This window comes from Balaenoptera borealis (genome assembly GCF_965194805.1).
Source record: "Balaenoptera borealis genome assembly, chromosome: 4".
Classification (NCBI taxonomy): domain Eukaryota; kingdom Metazoa; phylum Chordata; class Mammalia; order Artiodactyla; family Balaenopteridae; genus Balaenoptera; species Balaenoptera borealis.
Window position 1 is genome coordinate 41,570,042 of NC_138861.1, and position 19,644 is coordinate 41,589,685.

Here is a 19,644-nt window from a genome sequence, read left to right on the forward strand (position 1 = left end):
TTATATCCCAAATACTCATTTACATTTTTCTCCCAGATTAGGTCTCACTAACTTATTCTGATTGACAATCTCTGCAAAATGTATTGCTATTCTAACAGAGTTTTCCCAGATTTTGTATTTTTATTCATCTGAGGTCAATGCATTCTAGAGTTTGATACCTTGAAAAAGCATCAGGATTTGTTTACCAGGCCACTCAACCCAGTGAATGTATTATTACCATTTTATCAATTCCCATAATATAAAATGCAAAGAAAAAGTGATGGAATGTGGAATAAGGTGAAAATAGTATTTAAAAAATTAAAATCCTTCACAGAACTGGGTTAAAAAATCGAATACAGGCCTGTCATTCTTGCCTAGGAGTGGAAGTTAGACAATTTTCCACACATAAGTTTGACAAGGATTTAAAAAAATACCCTTCAGTACTGGTGAAGGTCTTGTGAGACATACTCTCAGACAGCAGGAGAAAGAGGCTGAAGTAATAGAACCTTCCTAGCCATTTGAAACTATCTAACAAGAACTTAAAGAATTCAACTGGAATACATATATACTGATAAAATCTAGAAAGAATTACATCAAATTTTTAGCAGTAGCCAGCCATTTCTAGCTGATGAAAGACATGTTGTTTTTTTTTTAATGCTTTATATTTTAAAAAATAATTTTAAAATTTCTACAATGAGCCCATGTTAGTTTTATAATTAGGAAAAAAGCAGTACATATTTATAAAAATACCAATTAAAGAACAAGGAGGAATATAAACCACAAAAGGAAAGAAGCAGGGATAAAATAATTTTTTGTAAAGATATACCTGTCACTGATAGGAATTCTCAAAATAAAATATGTCTTCCAGGTAGTCAATAATTTTATAAAGAATTTTTGTTCAGAGAATGAACAGTATTTCCCTTGTGAAGCTTGAGTGCTACAGAGGATTCAAATATACAGTATTTCTAAAAGGGACACTTGCACTCCCTCCAAACAATATTTTCCAAATGAGAAGCTTTATACAGAGCTAGTAAATACTATAAATTCATACCTTGAAGAACGATGCTCTGGTTTATTTCGTTCGTTTCGATCTGTAAAGAAAGAAGACAGTTACATTTTAAAATGCTCTTCAGACGTCCTGGAAAAGAAGTTCTTACATCCCAGCTGCCGTACCCTTAGATTTCACAAAGGACTGTTCAAAGGTTGCTGTGTCTTCCCCCGTAAGGCTCTTCTTCAGAGTTGAAAGGATTTGTCTGACAGAGGAGGTACGAAGGATACAAAGAAGGACAGGCATGTAAGGTTTTTACAGTTTGTTAAAATCATCTACTTAGAAAATATATCATTACACATATTGTTCCATTTTCAAAGATCTCTGCTGTTTTAAACACTTTGCTAAAACCAAAACAAATTTAGCTAAGGAAAGAAAATAAGGAAACTGAAAAGCCACAAATTACTCAGCTCAAAAAAATCATTCCATGAATCATGGTTGGCAAAAGCTTCTAACAGGATGGGGAGGGGGAAAAAATGAGCAGTCAGCTACATCTGCAAATACACTGAGACCAGTACAGCCTCCTTAACTCTCTATCACCCAGAACTTTTCAGAAGTTGGATTTCCATGTTTCACAGATAATTAGGTCTAATGTGCCGTAAGGCAGTGGTTCTCAACCAGTGTCAACTTTGCTCCTCCTCCCCAAGGGGACATCTGGCAATGCCTGGAGACTTTTTTTGGTTGTCACAGCTGGGGAGAAGGAGCTACTAGCATCTGGTGGGTAGAGACAACGGATGCCGCTAACCACCCTACAAAGCATCCTACAACAAAGAATAATCTCACCCAAAATATCAACAGTGCTGAAGTTGAGAAATCAGGAGCCTGGCTGCTTGAAGTTTTTAAACATGCCTCTTTGCACTGCTCTGAAATGCTCTTAATCAGCCTGAAGACTATTATACACAAGAGAAAGAGCCACGAAACCCACAGGCTGTCTTTTTTTTTGACTCTGAGTAATTATTTTTTCTTCAGTACATGCTTAAAAATAAATAAATAAATAAATGAAGTAAAAAGATCTTAGTGTTATGAAAAAACTAACAACAGAAAGCAGTGGGTAAGCCACAATAAAATCCTACACGATGGCTTTTAAAAATCCTATGCAATGTTATCAAAATACAGTTCTCTAAAGTATCTTCTGAATTAACACTAACATGATATACTTTAATGGCGAAACAAAGATTAGACAGGAATTCTCTTTTTTTTTTTTTCCTTAATTTTACTGCTGATGGAGCAGCATAAAGGCAACGAAGACATTCTCTAAAACTTCTTAAGAGAGATTTATGGAAGAAAAGGAATCAGATTTACATAGTTAAATATAAATTCTTTCTGAATGGGTTCATAATAAAAAAGAAATATCTTTTTAAACCAAGGAGTTAGCACACAGGAAGACACTGTACTCTGAAACACTAACAAGTAGGAAGAGTCACAATAAAACATGTTTGCTAAGATATAATGCTCTTCAAAAGGCACAAGGTTAATATGCTTCTGGTTCCAATTTCTCTACACACTGAGTGTTACTGCCGCTTTTAAAACTTTTGTTTTAATTTAACTTGGTTTACCCCTCCCTTAAATAAAAATAGAGTTTTTCACTTGTTGAGTACTAAAAATTTAAAGTCAGGAATACAGCACACATTTTAATCATTTTTTCTATCGCTCCTCTTCAGCTTCTAGCCTGTTAGTTTTGCTAACAAAAGTAAAGTATGATGTCTCAAGGTAAAGCTAGAAACTAGATGTAGATCAGCTATCCTCATAACAAAGCAACAAGTCTTACCTGTGGCTAAGGATGAGCTAAAAGTCTGCCCGTAACACCATTTGCTGTGGCTGTGGTCCTAGTTTCATTCAGTTTTATTAGGCATGTAATAGCGAATTCCCCTACAAATCTTCCTAGTCATACAACACACAGGAGGAGGGGAGAAACAGAGTCACAATGCATGTAAACAAGACTCAGCATCTGAGGGCTTCCCTCCAGGGCCTGTTCTGATTGGCAGATGTGCTATGATCAGTCTGCACAGCTGGAATGTGGCCATTCAGGAAGTGAATGGCTCATGGTTCTCCTTCTTTCCTGGTTAAAACAGGAAATTCTACAGTCATTTTAATACTTTCTGCTCTAAGAAAATACAAATGCCTCCCCACTGTACTTCCCTATTGAGAAGTAATTAAAATCTGAGACAATAACTTGATAATCTGTTGGAGGACATTTTAAACATTTCCTCCCAAATTCACTCTTAGTGTTACATGTGTTACATTTCTATGTAAATATGCATACACAGTTACTCCTAAAACCCATATGTTTGATAATTTGAGGGTAAGGGTAAATTATCCATTACTCACAATCTTCCCCAGCCCCTAGCTCTTGGCAATGGAAAACAAATTAAAATACATGTTCTTGGCTTGATCTTTTTTCTTAAAGTATACAAATAATTGTACTTCACATTTTGCCATAAGCCATCTTTTAGCTTGAAAACATATAAATATGTAGTGTCTGTATGTTGTGCACCTCTGTGTCTACACATATTTTTATATACTTATTTTAAGCAAAGTAATTTTCATGATAGCCAAGGCTATTGTGCAATTGTCAAGAGATACATTAGTGGTAACACTGAATTTCTGGTAAAATAGTAAGTGATTATTTTGATCCAAAAGCTAAGACTGAACAAAACAAAGCACTGAGGGCAGATTTGGGATCTGGATCTTGCCAACAATAATAAAACATTTGGATTAAAATCCCCTTACGAAAAATGAGAACAGATCTGTAGCAAGCATGGAAATTTCATCTTGACTATATACAGTGCTTTAAGCATATGGTTTCTATTTATTTCAAATTAAGTACTCTTTGGCACACTCCCCCCCAATTTTTTTCAGAGTTTCTAATTTTTAAATAATTAGAATATACTTGCAAAGGCTTCCCGAACTTTTACATAATTAGAAATCACACAGATAACTTACTAGCCCAAAGTCTCACCATTTCCACAAAGAAAAGAGTTATTAAAGATAAGAATGCCCCAACTCTAAAATTTAGTTGCCAAATGGTGCACATTTGCTGTGGATAATGCACTAACTCTGGGGGCCCACCGAGTAGAGCGTGATGATCTTTAGGTCACTCAGAGATGAGCAGTACACTCTCAATGTGAAGGTCAGCATGGCTGGGTGGCTGGGTGAAAGTGTGTTGGTTTCGTAGGTGTATGTCACCCCCCACCCCGCCACACACACACACACACGCAAGGGAGAGACAGAGAGAGGGAGAGCGAGAGACCTTGCATTCCCTGTCCCCATTCACGCACGTCTCCTAGTTGATAAAGCTAATTGAGGGAATGGAAGAATACCCTGCAAGAAGAACAAAGGCAGAAAGTAGGCAGAACTGGTGCAAAGGGTGCTGAAGCCTGGATGTGTGTAAATGTTGTGAGGACATGGAAAGGAGGCAACGTGCACATCAAGGGGACCAAGAATCAGGAGAGTGCTGGGAAGTTTCCATGGGTCTGTGTGAGAACTCTAGATTACCCAAATTTTCCTGCCATGATGACTCCTGCTTCTAAGTAATCTGACATACATGATTCCAATGTTCATATATTTAGGTGGTATACCACCATTGCAGAAATAGGCCCTTATTCTGGCAGGGACAGCTTTTTGGGAATGGCTAGACAGATTCTACTGATGCTAATTATTCAGGGTGATTCTGAATCTAATAATATGACAAACACTTTGAAATGAAGATGACAAAAATGCAAATGTCATCTTTTGCTTTGATTAAAACTAAGAAGAATGGCCAACTCAGAGCTTATTAGAATCTATTGTAAGACATTCAGGCTTTGAGGATTTGGCTCTGATCACTTAACTAGAGAGAAAAATCAAACCCCACTGGGTAGGGACTTACACTACTTGCTCAAGTCGGCAACAAAAGGTCCTAAATCATTCTTTGAAATTAGTGGGAAGACAGTCCGTGGGAATGAAAATACATAGAGTGGGAATCTGTCTTGTACCTCATATTGGAACACTAACATGTCTCTTTAGAATGACTATCATCTGTGAAGGGATTCTGGATCAGACTCCAAAGCATTACTTACATACTCCGGCTTGGGAGTATGTATGACTAGTTTATGTTTTTTAAAAAAATGGTCAATGCCAGTCAGTATTAACTGAAAGATACACACATTCTGAAGAATTCTTTGCACCTATGATATTATCTTTACTTATGATAAGCAGAATAAATAAAACAATGAATCCCTCCATTAGAAGACAGGGTATCTACGCAGGGTTCACAAATCCTACTTTAATGACTCTTTAAAAGATAGCAAAACTGGTTCTACTCAAATAGAACGTGAATGGAATTTTATATATCTCAGATGAGAGTTTCAGAGGCTTTCCTAAAATCTTTAAATGGTTCTTATATGTAGGCTGAGAAAATGGCAAATATGTCTACTTGAAAAAAATCCAGCACTCGTTCTAGAAATTACTGACAACAGCTAATACCTATTCACCTCCTCTTTTTTTCTTCTTTTTTTTTTTTTTGGCTGTGTTGGGTTCTTGTTGCTGCGCTTGGGCTTTCTCTAGTTGTGGCGAGCAGGGGCTACTCTTCGTTGCAGCGTGCAGGTCTCTCATTGCGGTGGCCTCTCTTGTTGTGGAGCACAGGCCCTAGGCACGGGGTCTTCAGTAGTTGTGGCACGCGGGCTCAGTAGTTGCGGCACATGGGCCCTAGAGCGTGCAGGCTTCAGTAGTTGCGGCGTGTGGGCTCAGCAGTTGTGGCACATGGGCTCTAGGGCGTGCGGGCTTCAGTATTTGTGGCACGCGGGCTCAGTAGTTGCGGCTTGCGGGCTTAGTTGCTCAGTGGCATGTGGAACCTTCCTGGACCAGGGCTCGAACCTGTGTCCCCTGCACTGGCAGGCTTCTCAACCACTGCGCCACCAGGGAAGTCCCTCACCTCCTCTTTCTAATTTCATTTCACCACCCTCATTCAGGTGTGTTTCCAGACTGATTTTTAGCCACTTTTCAGACTCCCACAGTGACTAGTATATTGCTCTTTTAAATGGTAGGTTTTCAGTACATATGTACCTGCTGTTGTTGAACTTAAGCAAGAAAGTTACTACTCTCTTGGTCCAAGGAATGAAAGACAACATCTGTGAGTGACCATTGCAGGAGAGAAGTGAGGTGTATTTACATGAGCGCTGCCCACGCTTCTGTGGATAAGTGGAAAAGTCTGGTCTACAGCACTGCCAATACTGACGTCTTTCATTAATTCTAATTATAAAGCGCCTCAACTCGTTCAAATGCAGCACGCTAAAATCACAGGGGGAGAGAAATTAGAGAGGGAAGGGAAGTTTTTTCCACGTGGAAGTTACGTTTCAACAAAGAAACAGACTGTCTCTGGAATCTTGTTTTCTCCTTCCCATGCCTGCTGCCTTTACCTGCATTTTAGGTTCTGATCAGCACTTGTCTGAATGGTTGTGTCTTGATCGAATTTTCTGGTTCCTGTCTCTTCCCCTCCAATACAGCCGTATTGCTGGCCAGATAAGTCCATGCCTCAGAAAAATTACAAATCACTATGTGCCCCAGACCCTGAGAGGACTCCATGAGGTAATGACAGTGACATCCTTAGAACGTTGCCTGTGCACAGTAATAAATGTCAGCTGCCATCTGGCGTTAAAAGGCCAGCTATTAACTAGGTGGAGTGACTAGTACTGCAGAGTAGTGATTGCACAAGTTACTTAACCTCTCTACACCTCAGTTTTCTCATCTACAAAATGGGGAAGAATACTATCTTTATAGAGGTTTTGTGAGGATAAATGAATTAAAGTGTATAAAGAGCTTAGCGCAGTACCTGGAACATAAGTTTTACAACTCGACTTCTGCCACAACTATTCTTTTTTCTTTTCTTTTTTTTTTTTCTGGCATGCCGCACAGATTGCAGGGTCTGGTTCCCTGACCAGGGGTTGAACCCAGGCCACAGCCCAGAATCCTAACCACTAGGCCACCAGGGAACTCCCCTGTTATGACTATTCTTATTATCTTTCATGCCTGGCTCAAGACCATCTTCTTCATGAAACTGCCCCGACTCTTCTTTCTCTTCAGCACCCTTGTATTAGTTTCCTGTTGCTGCTGTAACAAATCACCTCAACCTTTGTGGCTTAAAACAACAAAGATGTATTATCTTACAGTTTTACAGATGAGAAGTCAAAATAGGTCTTACAAGGCTAAAATCAAGGTGTGTGCATGGCTATATTCCTTTTGGAGGTCCTAGGGAAGAATCAGTTTCCTTGTCTTTTCCAACTTCTCAAGGTCACCCGCATTCCTGGGCTTGTGGCCCCTTCCTCCAACAATGTAGCATCTTTAAATCTCTGACCCTGACCTCTTCTTCCGAATCCCTCTTCCATTGTGGAGAAGCCTTATTATTGATTACATTGGGGCTGCCGGGATAATCCAAAATAATGTTACATCAAGATCAGTTGATGAGGAACCTTAATTCCTCTTTGCCATGCAATACAACATGATCACAGGTGCCAGGGATTAGGACATGACATCTCTGAGGGGAGAGCATTATTCTGCCTACCACATCCTACCTGAACTCTCGTACTATCTATACCATTCACTTGACATTTAGCAATACTAAATAATACTGTATTATTATTTAGTTTTAGGCATCTCTCTACCCCCTTATCCTATCAGTGTGTCTGATGAAGGCAGGACTCTATCTTAGGCTCTGCTTCACAGACTGCCCTCTGTAAATGTTTGTTGATAACGGTAATATCCAATGCCCTCCCAAGCCCTTTCCTTTCCTGCGCTGCATTCTTTAGGCTGTGGTTGGTTCACTGATATATCTGATATTGCTGAAAAATGTGCCTTCCTAAGAATTCCCAAACATTTTTACTTTTTATAAACACCCTAGTGATTTAAGAATCACCTCTGCCCTAAAACAATCCACATTGGGTCTATTCTTCCGTCTCAAAGTAGCTCTCACCAAACCAAACTACACACAGGAGAGAAAAAAAAAAACTACATAGCACATTTGAACTGGAAGAAGAATCAGCTATTTGATAACAGGCTGCTACTTATTTTTAATAATTCTTCCTTAAATAGTTCAACTGAATCATTTTGATTGTTGAGTGCAACTCACTACTGAAAGAGGCTTTATATGATTTGAGTTTTTTATGTTAGTTTCACAGATGAAACACCAGAGCTACCATCTACACTGCCCATGTTCACCTGAAAGTGAATTCGGTAGACACTTCTGTAAGATGGGCATTTCATCAGGGCCACTCAGGTCCTGGGAGGCAAGGTGATGAGGGGAGTAGATGGAAGCAAGCTTCGCAGCAAGGTGTCCTCAACACTCCCTGCTGCTGCCACCTCAAGCTCCCTAGTGAGTCTCTTAATAATTACTTTTGTAACTCTCTTTTTAAATAAATTTATATATTTTATTTATTTATTTTTGGCTGTGTTGGGTCTTCGTTGCTGCGCACGGACTTTCTCTAGTTGTGGTGAGTGGGGGCTACTCTTTGTTGTGGAGCATAGGCTCTAGGCTCACGGGCTTCAGTAGTTGTGGCACGTGGGCTCAGTAGTTGTGGCGCACAGGCTTAGCTGCTCTGTGGCATGTGGGATCTTCCTGGACCAGGGCTTGAACCCACGTCCCCTGCATTGGCAGGCAGATTCTTAACCACTGCGCCACCAGGGAAGCCCCTTTTGTAACTCTTCTTACACAATCTCACTTTTTCAGCAAGTGAAACTTGTGATTTAAGATGGGATAAAAAGAGCTTTTAGTTAAAAAAAAATCTCTATTCCCCTAACTGCTAAGGTAAAAATATTACACCCATATTCAAAATATTAGGCCATTCCTAAGGGTTTTTCTAAAGGAGGCATAAATTTTACCTAGAATAAGATATGCTACAAGAAAGGTAACCTGAGAAAGTGACCCAATAACAGGGATTGCTTTCAGTGTTTCCCAAATTCTAAGAACCTCTGGGGGAGTCACAAAGCATATTAGTATCTTAAAGCCTCTAAGAAATATTACAATTAAAAAAATCTGTTCGACTTTAACTAGCATTTCCCAAACTAATTTGAAGATGAAACATCTCGTACAAAATCAGACTTGATATCTGGTACCTTAGCATGAACAATGTTATTTCATTATCACCATCCACTCCCCTGGGAACCCAAGGTCCCTTTACAGAGCTAGTATTTGCATCTCCATGTCCAGCGCCACCTCTGACATGTAGATGGCACTTCTCTAATTAACTGAACTCCAGCTGATGTAGGGCCAGGCACAGTACCCAAACGCAAAAAGCAGTAGGAACTAATGATAAATAAATCCCCCAACCTGATCGGGTTAAACCCTGATCTTTGAAGATTATATTAAATGTGTCCTTCCTTTAATCCCATCACTTATTTATCTTTGATTTTGCATTGTTTGGGTTAATTTGTGCATGTTAGAATTACAGGTTCCACAAAGAAGGTTCGTGCATGTAGTGCTTCCAGGTCTCTATTACCGGGTCATACCCATAATGGGAAATCAGTTGCTATTTCAGGGTGACAACCTAGATAGAGGTTAAGGGCAGGAACTGTAGGTCAGACAGGCCTTGTTTTGAGTTCTTGCTCCACTGTTTGTATATTACCTGCATGACCTTAGCAAGACAGTTAGCCTCTGTAAGCCTCAGCATCCACATGTAGAAGGGGGACATGTCATAGTAGTACTCATCAAGCTGAACAAGGATTAAATGAAGAGATGCATATAAAGGATAGCATGGCAGCCGACCATGATAAATGCTCAATAAATGTTTACTATTATGATGATAATATGAGGGATACAGAATATTCATAGAGTTCATAATACTGTGAGTAGAATTATCTAAAAGGTTAATCATCCTTTGTCCAATACGGATTTTGAAATTCTGTAGGATTTTTTTCATGCTTATTACTGGTGAAGAGGACAGGAATGCACTAATAAATAATTTCCAAAATCTTCCTTTACCCAATGGCTCCAGCCTCTTTCCTTTCCCCTTCTTTTGAACCAAGGGCTACTACGAAAAATTAATATATATGATTTTCACTTATTTTTCATTTTCCCACTGCAGCCTCTGACGGAAGTGATAAATAAGTCCCAAAAGTAAGCAGCAGAAGGGAGAAAGAGAACTAAAAGGCAGACACAGGTAGTTCCTTCAGGATGAAAAACTGTGCCAACCAAGGATCACCACCCCTCCCATCCCTTGAAGTCTTTTCCCAATCCGAGTTCATCCTCAAGGTGTTAAGCCCTCACAGTCATTTTCTGAGACTCAAGATTCTAACATGAATTTCCTGAGAAGGATGAATGAGTGATATAAGGACAGAAACTAAATAGATTAAATATAGATATTTTATCTGTTTATGAAATTACTGAAATCTGCCTCCATATTTTAGGATTCTATGGATTTCTTCTACAAGAATCCAGAAAACAAAGATTAAAATGTGTTATTTCAGGTGTCAAAGGATAGGTGACATCTCTAACCACAGGTTGCCTTTTCAGCTGTTAGGGTAAAAATAAAGATTCTTTTCCCCCTTAAAGGGCAAAAAGGTCCATTCTTACTGCTCCTCTCCCTTTAGTTCAGGATGAATTTGCAGATGTCGCAACAAGGTTTTACCTTGGTAGAACTGACTCTGCAAAGTGAGCAAATATCAGAAACCACTGGAACCAAGAGACTCCTTTATCTGGGCAAGCAGGAAACAAAGGGAAGATCACATTATTCCAAATACCACACACCTCACTCTGATGTGCAAACCTTTCCTACGTGGTTGAGGAGTTTTCTGATCTGAGTCTTCAAACAGATTTTTATCCACAGTGGGGCAGTCTTGGCCTCTAATCTAGAATGATGAAAAACAATTTTTTTCTTTTAATCAAGAAAAGGTGGGCTTCCCTGGTGGCGCAGTGGTTGAGAATCCGCCTGCCAATGCAGGGGACATGGGTTCGAGCCCTGGTCTGGGAAGATCCCACATGCCGCGGAGCAACTGGGCCCGTGAGCCACAATTACTGAGCCTGCGCGTCTGGAGCCTGTGCTCCGCAACAAGAGAGGCCGCGATAGTGAGAGGCCCGCACACCGCGATGAAGAGTGGCCCCCGCTTGCCGCAACTAGAGAAAGCCCTCGCACAGAAATGAAGACCCAACACAGCCATAAATAAATAAATAAATAAATAAATAAATAAATAAAATTAAAAAAAAAAAAAAAAAAAGGGTAAGGTCGCATCCAAGCCTTGCCACGTTACCTTACTGACGGGTAGAGAATGTATTCTCTGTACAACAACACACGGCTTCTTGCAAGTTCGGGCCCACCAAGCTCCTTCCTCTCCACTCCGTTAACAAACTACCATCCACACAGGCACCTTCAAAGGCTGCTGGAACCCAGACAAGGAGCGTGCCCAGTGGCCCCCTTCTGCTCTTCAGCTGTGTGGCTCAGTTCTGACTCTTCACAGTTCTTAACACACAGGAACTCAGGGTGAGAGGAGGCCCGAGAGGCATCTGACATCTCTGCTTTGAAGCTTGTTTCCCACGGGCAGAAATAATGCTTTCCCTCCAACCCCCCCACAGGCCTCCCACCCCCGCCAACACACACAGTGCCCCGCACCTGTTGGCACTTATCACATTTTGACTCACGTTATAATTCTCTTTATGTCTTCACGCTTCCACCACTGTCAGTTCCTCTAAGACAGGGCCTTATGTACCCTGTAATGCCTGGCAGAGCCCCTTACACACAGTAGGGAAACCTAAGTATCTGTCATTGAATATACTGGTATGAAACCTCTCCAACACCTCTGCAAAGTGGACAGCCTTTGTGTTGCTGGTGTTTTTTTGGAGGGGGCGGCTGTTATTAATTCCTAGAGAAGAGATTTTGTGCATTACCATGGGAAGGCTTCAAATAATTTTGATTTGGAATGAAAGCATTTTGAAGTGCTACTGCAGAGTTGCAGAATTAGTAAAAACATATTCATGTCACGAAAAAATGCACTGTTTAAGTGAGGGCGGGGAGGCAATGCGATGATCACAGAGAAGTACAGGAAGCTGCGCAAGGGATTCACTTCTGTGGGTGCCAGGTCACAAAAAACAGTTGAGGTCAATTCGAGAACTGGCTATCAGTGGGCCAACTCCACCACCAATGATAGCTGTTATTCACCCAGCGTTTACTATGTTAGAAGCATTCTTAATACATTCTCATTTAATCTTCACAGAAGTCCCATGATGCAAGTCTTTTCCATTTTACTGATGAGAAAACAGAGTCTCAGAGACGCCAGTTAAATTAAAAGGGAGCATGAATTTTCAATCTGGATCTGAAGAATCCCAAAGTCCCTGCTCTTCCCACTACCATCAGAAGGCTGGCTGTCCCACTCGTTTGATGAACTACAGGGTAAATGTGCAGAAATGCTGTTCACCAGAAGCCACAGTTATACTTCAGCATCAGATGGTGTATCGTTTAGAGACTGAATCCAGGGCCTCAAATTCCTTCCAACTGTTTCTGAGGTTTTCTTCAGCTCCACAAAACATACAAACGCCCTCTTATAAATTCCTAAGAATACAGAAGATTTTGACTTGGGCGTCTTATAACAAGATGCCTGAGCTGGGCAAACAGTTTCAATTCACTACCTTGTGCTCTCAATAATCTTATGCTACTAACATGAAATTTATGGGCTCAACAGAGTATGGACACAGGTACATGATGGGAGGGACAATTCATTTAAAAATTAACAGATTGTGAGACAAGCTTGAATTCTGTTGGAATACTGTTTGTTGTTAATTCCTGTACCCTCGGAGTGAAATTTTTAAAAAAGAATAAAGTGACCTCAGAGAATTATTATATTTTTATAGGATACCAATCTGGATGTTGCTGATTTTCTTTTCAAATACAATTAGCTATCTTTTTTATTGCAATGCAAAGTCCACTCTTAATGACAGCTAAGACACACAAACATTGGAGGATGAGGAGGAAGAATTATAAGATATATTAGCCACATGACCAGAAATTGGCTCTGGGGCAGCTGGTGTGTCATTTATGCACACCAGACTTTCAGATATCTTGGGTTTGCCTGTCATCACCACACTACTCCACACCCAGACTCATGGGCACATGGTGAAATATGTTTGTTTGCATCATTCATGGATTAACCCATGCGCCACAGGCAGTTAAAAATTAGGTCTGAAAAACAGAGTGATCATTTGGTCAGGGGACAAATCCAGCAATATAGGGATGAAATACAGGACCTATTCAACGTTGTCAGAAACCAGAGTAAGGTGTTATGTGCTTTCTCCTCACAGAGCTGTAAATGAAACACCAGCAGATGCAGGTGAGTGAGATGATCTTAGCCACTTTCTGGCTCAGTTTGCTCAGGTAGAGAGCTCTCTGATCTACTCAGCTCTGGGGCCAGAGAAAAAAGAAACAAAGATAATGCTGACTGTCTTGGAGGATAAGAGATTAAGGAATACAGCTGGAACACAACAAAATCTGCTTTCGACAAACTCACAATCCATGTTGAGGACTGTAAGAACAAACAATTTCTAAAGCATAATGCGAATACCAAAAGTACATAAGAACCTTAACATTCTTGATTGACGTATCAACAAGAATTGTGAGAATCTGCAAAGTCTTCAACAAAAATATTTGCGCAAATTCCCAGACCTCTCTCAAATAACAATTTCATCAAAATCCACGTATTTCCTGTGTATATCTTTGTAGCATGAGTCAACTGCATTTTCATCTTTCACTACAGTTTTATCAATCACTTGCACAGCTGTACTTACCTTGCAGCAGGAATACAAAAATTCCTGCATCAGCTGACATGCAAATTACTTGGACTTACAGAGTTGCTAGTGAATAATCAAATAGTGAATATCAAAATAAATGAATGCCCAAGAGCTACCAAAATACAGAATTATAAGAGGTTTAGTTGGGACTAAGAAATCTCCAAAGGCTTCCCAGAGTAGATAGCATTTGATTTGAGCATCACTTTATTTTTTTAAAACAGTATTTATTTATTCATTCATTCATTCATTCTTTCATTCATTCATGTGGCTACCCCTCGCGGCTTGTGGAATCTTAGTTCCCTGACCAGGGATTGAATCTGGGCCCATGGCAGTGAAAGCGCTGAGTCCTAACCACTGGACCGCCAGGGAATTCCCTGAGCATCACTTTAGGTTGGCAAAATTTGAGAAGTAAAAAGGGATGAAGGGCATCTAAGTTTAGGAGAATCATATGTACAAAAGTGTGACTGTGTGAAGAACTGAGGGAAAGTGTTGAGTAATCCAGTTGTAGGTCGACCTCAAGGTGTGAGGAAAATATACTGGGAGATAATATTACAAAATTAATTCAGGATCACTTAGAGCAATTCATGAATGTCATGCCTTAGCATCTGTACTTTTCTGTAGGCAATGGAGGAAAGGTAACCTGGTGGGATGGACTTGGTAGAGGGGTGGGGAATGGAAGCAGAGAGACCACTAACAACGGTATAAACCAGGATTAAAAGCAGACGTAAGGAGAGAGTAAGAAGAAATGAAAGTGGGAAGGTTGAGGGGATACGACGGGATTAGGAATGGATGGTATGGTTTTGCAGGAGGAAGCAGCAGTAATGACATGGTACGGGGCATCTGATACCAGTAACTGAGGTTAGCAAAAAAGCAAGATAAGGAAGCAAGCAAGATGAGAGAACAGGCAAGGAGATTTTAGGGTTAGGATATATTAAGTTTGAGGCTTCTAAGTGAAAAATCACATGGAAATGTTTACTTGACTCATTCAAGATGGCTGAATAAGTAGTTACATCCACCTCCCCTCCCTCTAAATGTGAAATGACAATAAAATAGAACTTAAAAAACTGAATGGGGGCTTCCCTGGTGGCGCAGTGGTTGAGAGTCTGCCTGCCAATGCAGGTGACACGGGTTCGAGCCCTGGTCTGGGAAGATCCCACATGCCGCGGAGCAGCTGGGCCCGTGAGCCACAACTGCTGAGCCTGCGCGTCTGGAGCCTGTGCTCCGCAACAAGAGAGGCCGCGATGGTGAGAGGCCCGCGCATCGCGATGAAGAGTGGTCCCCGCTCACCGCAACTAGAGAAAGCCCTCGCACAGAAACGAAGACCCAACACAGCTAAAAATAAAAACAAAACAAAACAAAAATGGAATGGAACCATAACAAACAAACAAACCAAGAATGAGAGCCATCAAGGAATCAGAGATCCTGAGAAACCAGGGTCCAAGACATCAGAGGTTAAACAGGAATTCTCCCTAGGGAGCTCCTTCTGCATCAAAGAATAAAAAGTAGGCCCTGAAGCAACCAAAAAGACAGTTAATTAAAGAGCTGCATTCAGGTTACCAGATCCAGCTACTCAGCAGTGCCCAGCCCACTCCACAACCAATTACACCTTAATAGCCAGTCAAGGCTTCCCTTTTGAGCTAAAGGCAGAAAACTGCTGTCCATACAAAGTTGGTGATCTGCCTGGGAAGATTCCCTGTGGGGGACCTGGGGCTTGAGAGGGAAAAGACTAGAGTTTAAGGTAATTTACGATTTACGGTAACTTCAGTCCCAGAAATTGAGAGATGGAGAAGAAAGACATGTCCTAGAGGTAATATACAGTCAACTACTCCATCTCCAGATACATCTAACCCCTTCCTTATTTTGGCAATTTGGGGGCGTCCTGAGCTTGCCTTCCTCCTCCCCTACAGGAAAGCCCACCTATGACTGGTACACCCATTACTATACCTGTTGACACAGGCAGTTACATCAACCAGAAGAAAGCATTTCTGGAGAAACAAACCCACTACCTATACCAATCAATTTAGTCTTTTATTCATAAACATGTACCTACAACCAATGATAAGCAAACATCTACGGAAAATAATATAAAAATAGAAAGACCAAAATGTACGATGATCTCTGGATCAAAAAGAAAGAAAATTTATGGAATAAAAGGGAACATTTAAGATATTCTAATTGGCATCCTCATATGTGAACAAGCATGTTACATCTATAAAAGAAGAAGATTCTGCCATGAAAAAGGAGCAACCAGAGGATAAGAAACAGTTCTTGGAAATTAAATATGATTGTGAATATAAAAGATTAAACAGGCTAAAAACCAGAATAGACACAGCTGAAAGCTGAATCTGAAATCTGAAAAATAAGTTGACAGAATTTTTAAAAACACAAAGAGATGAAGATAAAAATTAACAGCAATGGAGACTAGATTTAGGAGGTGCACATCATTTCTAAAATTAGCATTTCAGGAGAAGAAAATAGAGAGGCTAGAAGGGACAAAATGCTCAAAAGTGACAGATGAAAAGTTATGACCAAGAAATAATCTATCCTGAGAACTTAGTATATAAACATCCAGAAGGAGATTTATTTTAGGAACAGGCTCTAAAATTCTGTCAGGAGAAAATCTCTCAAGAAGGATGGACAAAGGAAAGGCAAAAAGAAAAGGTTGTTCTGGCTCTGTTCACTCTGCTATAATATCTATAGAGAGGGGTTGCTGGAGGAGAGCTCGTAAGTCCAAGAGAACTGCTGGAAACAGAAAACTGCAAATCAGGAGAAGATGAAACAGAGATTATGGGAATAAAAAAGTCTAGGGAAGTTCTGTTCACTAGGTATTCAATAAGGAGAAGATTCTGCAATATGAGGCTTAACTTCTCCATCACTCTCAGCATTGACCAGACATTATTGTACCAAAGCATGAGTTATGTGATTTTCATATATTTGACTTTAAGAAGTGGCTAAGAATCCACAAGAAAATACCACTTGATACCCACTAGGATGGCTATAATTGAAAAGGCAGATAACAATAAGTGTGAAAAAGGATGTGGAGAAAATGGAACCCTCACGCACTGCTGGTGTGAATGTAAAATGTTGCAGCCTCTTTGAAAACAGCCAAAAGTTACCATATGACCCAGAAATTCCACTCCTAGATGTATACCCAAGAGAAATGAAAACATACGTCCACACAAAAACTTGTTCACAAATTTTTATAACACCATTATTCATAATAGTCAAAAAGTGTAAACAATCCTCAAATCCATCAACTGGTGAATGGATAAGTAAAATATGATATAGTCATACAATGTAATATTATTCAGCAATAAAAAGGAATGAAGTATTGATATATGCTACACATGGATGAACCTTGATAACATTAGGTTAAGTAAAAGAAGCTAGTCACAAATAGACCACATATTCAATGATTCTATTTCATGTGGAATGTTCAGAATAGGCAATCTATAGAAAGACAGATAGAAAGTCAATTCGTGGTTTCCTAGGGCTGGGAAGGATGAGGGGTGAGGGTGAAAGGGTTCAGGGTTTTTTCTTGGGGTGATGAAATGCTCCAACACTGATTATGGTGATGGGTGCACAACTCTGTGAACATACTAAAAACTATTGCATTGTATACTTTAAATAGGTGAATTATATGATATGTGAATTATATTTAATGAAGCTTTTACCAAAAAAAGTTGCTAAAAATAATAGTCCTGATTAAATGAGTGAATGGCTGAGGTTTTTATTTTAATATTTATGGAAGATTAAGACTACATGAATTGGAACTCTGAATATTCAAATTTTATAAGTTCAGATTTCCAATTTAAAATAGTGTAGAAGTGGATTTCTGGTTCTTTAATATTTGTGAAGTTCACATATTGGCCTGTCTCAACTGGAGAGAATTGGTAATAATCTGAGCTGCGCTTACTGACTTCCATTTCATGTGCCATGTGCATCAACCCTAACCCTCATAGCCCTGCAATTATTCTCATTTGAAAATGTGGAAACTGAAGTTGCCAGAGGGTAACTAACTTGCCCAGGATCACAAGACCAGCAAAGGGCAGAACTGGGACTGGAACTCAGCTTGGTCTGACTCCAATCTCCTGCTCAAGATGGCTTTTCACAACAGCACATTCCTGATCTACCTTTTTTAAAAAAATAAATTTATTTATTTTTTACTTTATTTATTTTTGGCTGTGTTGGGTCTTCGTTACTACGCATAGGCTTTCCTGATCTTTTTTTTTTTTTTAATTATTTATTTTTGGCTGTGTTGGGTCTTCGTTTCTGTGCGAGGGCTTTCTCTAGTTGTGGCAAGCGGGGGCCACTCTTCATCGCGGTGCGCAGGCCTCTCACTATCACGGCCTCTCTTGTTGCGGAGCACAGGCTCCAGACTCGCGGGCTCAGTAGTTGTGGCTCACGGGCCTAGTTGCTCCGTGGCATGTGGGATCTTCCCAGACCAGGGCTCGAACCCGTGTCCCCTGCATTGGCAGGCAGATTCTCAACCACTGCGCCACCAGGGAAGCCCCCTGATCTATCTTTTAAAATAAATAGTAAAAGAAAGTAAAAACATCACATGTCTATTAATAAGTCAAAATTTTGCTTGTAAAAAGAAAAAAACTGCAATGAAATAGAAAGGGGAAAATGTATTTAGAAGTACAGGTTTTATATGACTTTAAACTGTTCTTTATACCCTTGGGTGACAGTTGATTGGGAAATTAATGACAATATTCTAAGACATAAAGCCTCTGGTATGACGGCTTCAATAATAAAGGGGTTTGTATTTAACTAGGGCTAGAAGATTCTTAATCTCTAAATATGATACATGGGAAATAAAAACGAAAAATGATCTTTCAATAAAAAGCTGTAAGAAAGTCTCCCAAACATAGATTTGGCATTGATAGTAGTACAGCTAATTAAGTTGGAGGAATCAAGAGGGAAAAAAGAATAAGCAGAAGAAATTTCCAATAATAACTCCAGGTAAAAGACACACTGATAATTCCACAGGAATAATTCTGACTATTAGACAAATTGTAAAAGGATTTAGAGAGAACAGAATATCTCCAAACTTTTCTTCCTTTTTCCCAGAAACAAACAGCATTGTTTAGAGGAAAGACCTCTCACTGGTTGTCTCTCCTCAAACTTTACGATGTTAATCAACTAAGGGCAAATAAAGCTGCAAAAAATCACTTAATATGTAAGTTGAGAGTACTCTGTTAAGATCAAATAAAAAATACAATAAATAGCAAATAAAAATGTAAGCCCTTACACTGTAATAGGGAAAAAGAAATGTCTCTTGCTTTCTGTTTCTCTCCATAAATACCATTAACATGCGGGAGTCAAACTGTATTAAGGGGTAAGTTAAGTGATTTCCATCTCTGGTAAGGACAACTGACAACATGAAGTTCTTAACTGTTTTAGGCATTCATACCATGCTGCCTACTGGCAGAAATTAAGTCATAAATGGACAAAGAGATTAACAAATGGTAATCAATATTGTTATTATTTTGAAAGACCAAAACAAAGCATAAGATATTAGATCTATACCATGTGTTTCCAAAGCTATTTCCTAAGTCAATGCATCACAACTGTTGGAGAAAAACTCAATATTCAAAAACTCTTGATTTATTACTCCTTTCCTGAGTATTGAGGAAAACTGTCATTCTTTGATATAAGCTAAAGGAAGACCGAGTAATGTGGTTTGAGAATCACTGCCAAAAAGGAGACAAACCATAAACAGAGAAATTTTCGAATCCTTGCAAGAACAAGAACTGAACAGGGAATATATCTCCAAACACATCCTCTTCAAAAAGTGAAAAACTCAATGGATTTTCAAGACTCATTGTGGAATTTAACTTCCAAAGTGTTAACATATGTTTCTTCAAATCAT

The 19,644-nt window shown here is 39.6% G+C and overlaps 1 protein-coding gene across 14 annotated transcripts in view; it reads right to left on the bottom strand.

Annotated features, from left to right (window-relative positions):
- SH3D19 (SH3 domain containing 19) overlaps positions 1-19,644 on the bottom strand; it is a 180,400-nt gene that overhangs the window by 100,307 nt on the left and 60,449 nt on the right. For 10 of the 14 annotated variants that reach the window (XR_014243599.1, XM_082388975.1, XM_082388978.1 and 7 more), the window contains exon 2: positions 1,031-1,070. The exons of 1 other annotated variant lie outside the window; for it this stretch is intronic. Coding sequence is in view for 8 of the 13 variants with exons in the window: in XM_082388975.1 (XP_082245101.1) it covers positions 1,031-1,070 (40 nt within the window). In the remaining 5 variants the exon portion in view is untranslated. Of the gene's footprint in view, positions 1-1,030; positions 1,071-1,152; positions 1,233-2,795; positions 2,815-19,644 lie in introns of those variants that run through there. 3 more of the 14 variants (XM_082388980.1, XM_082388970.1, XM_082388973.1) reach the window with 3 other exon arrangements.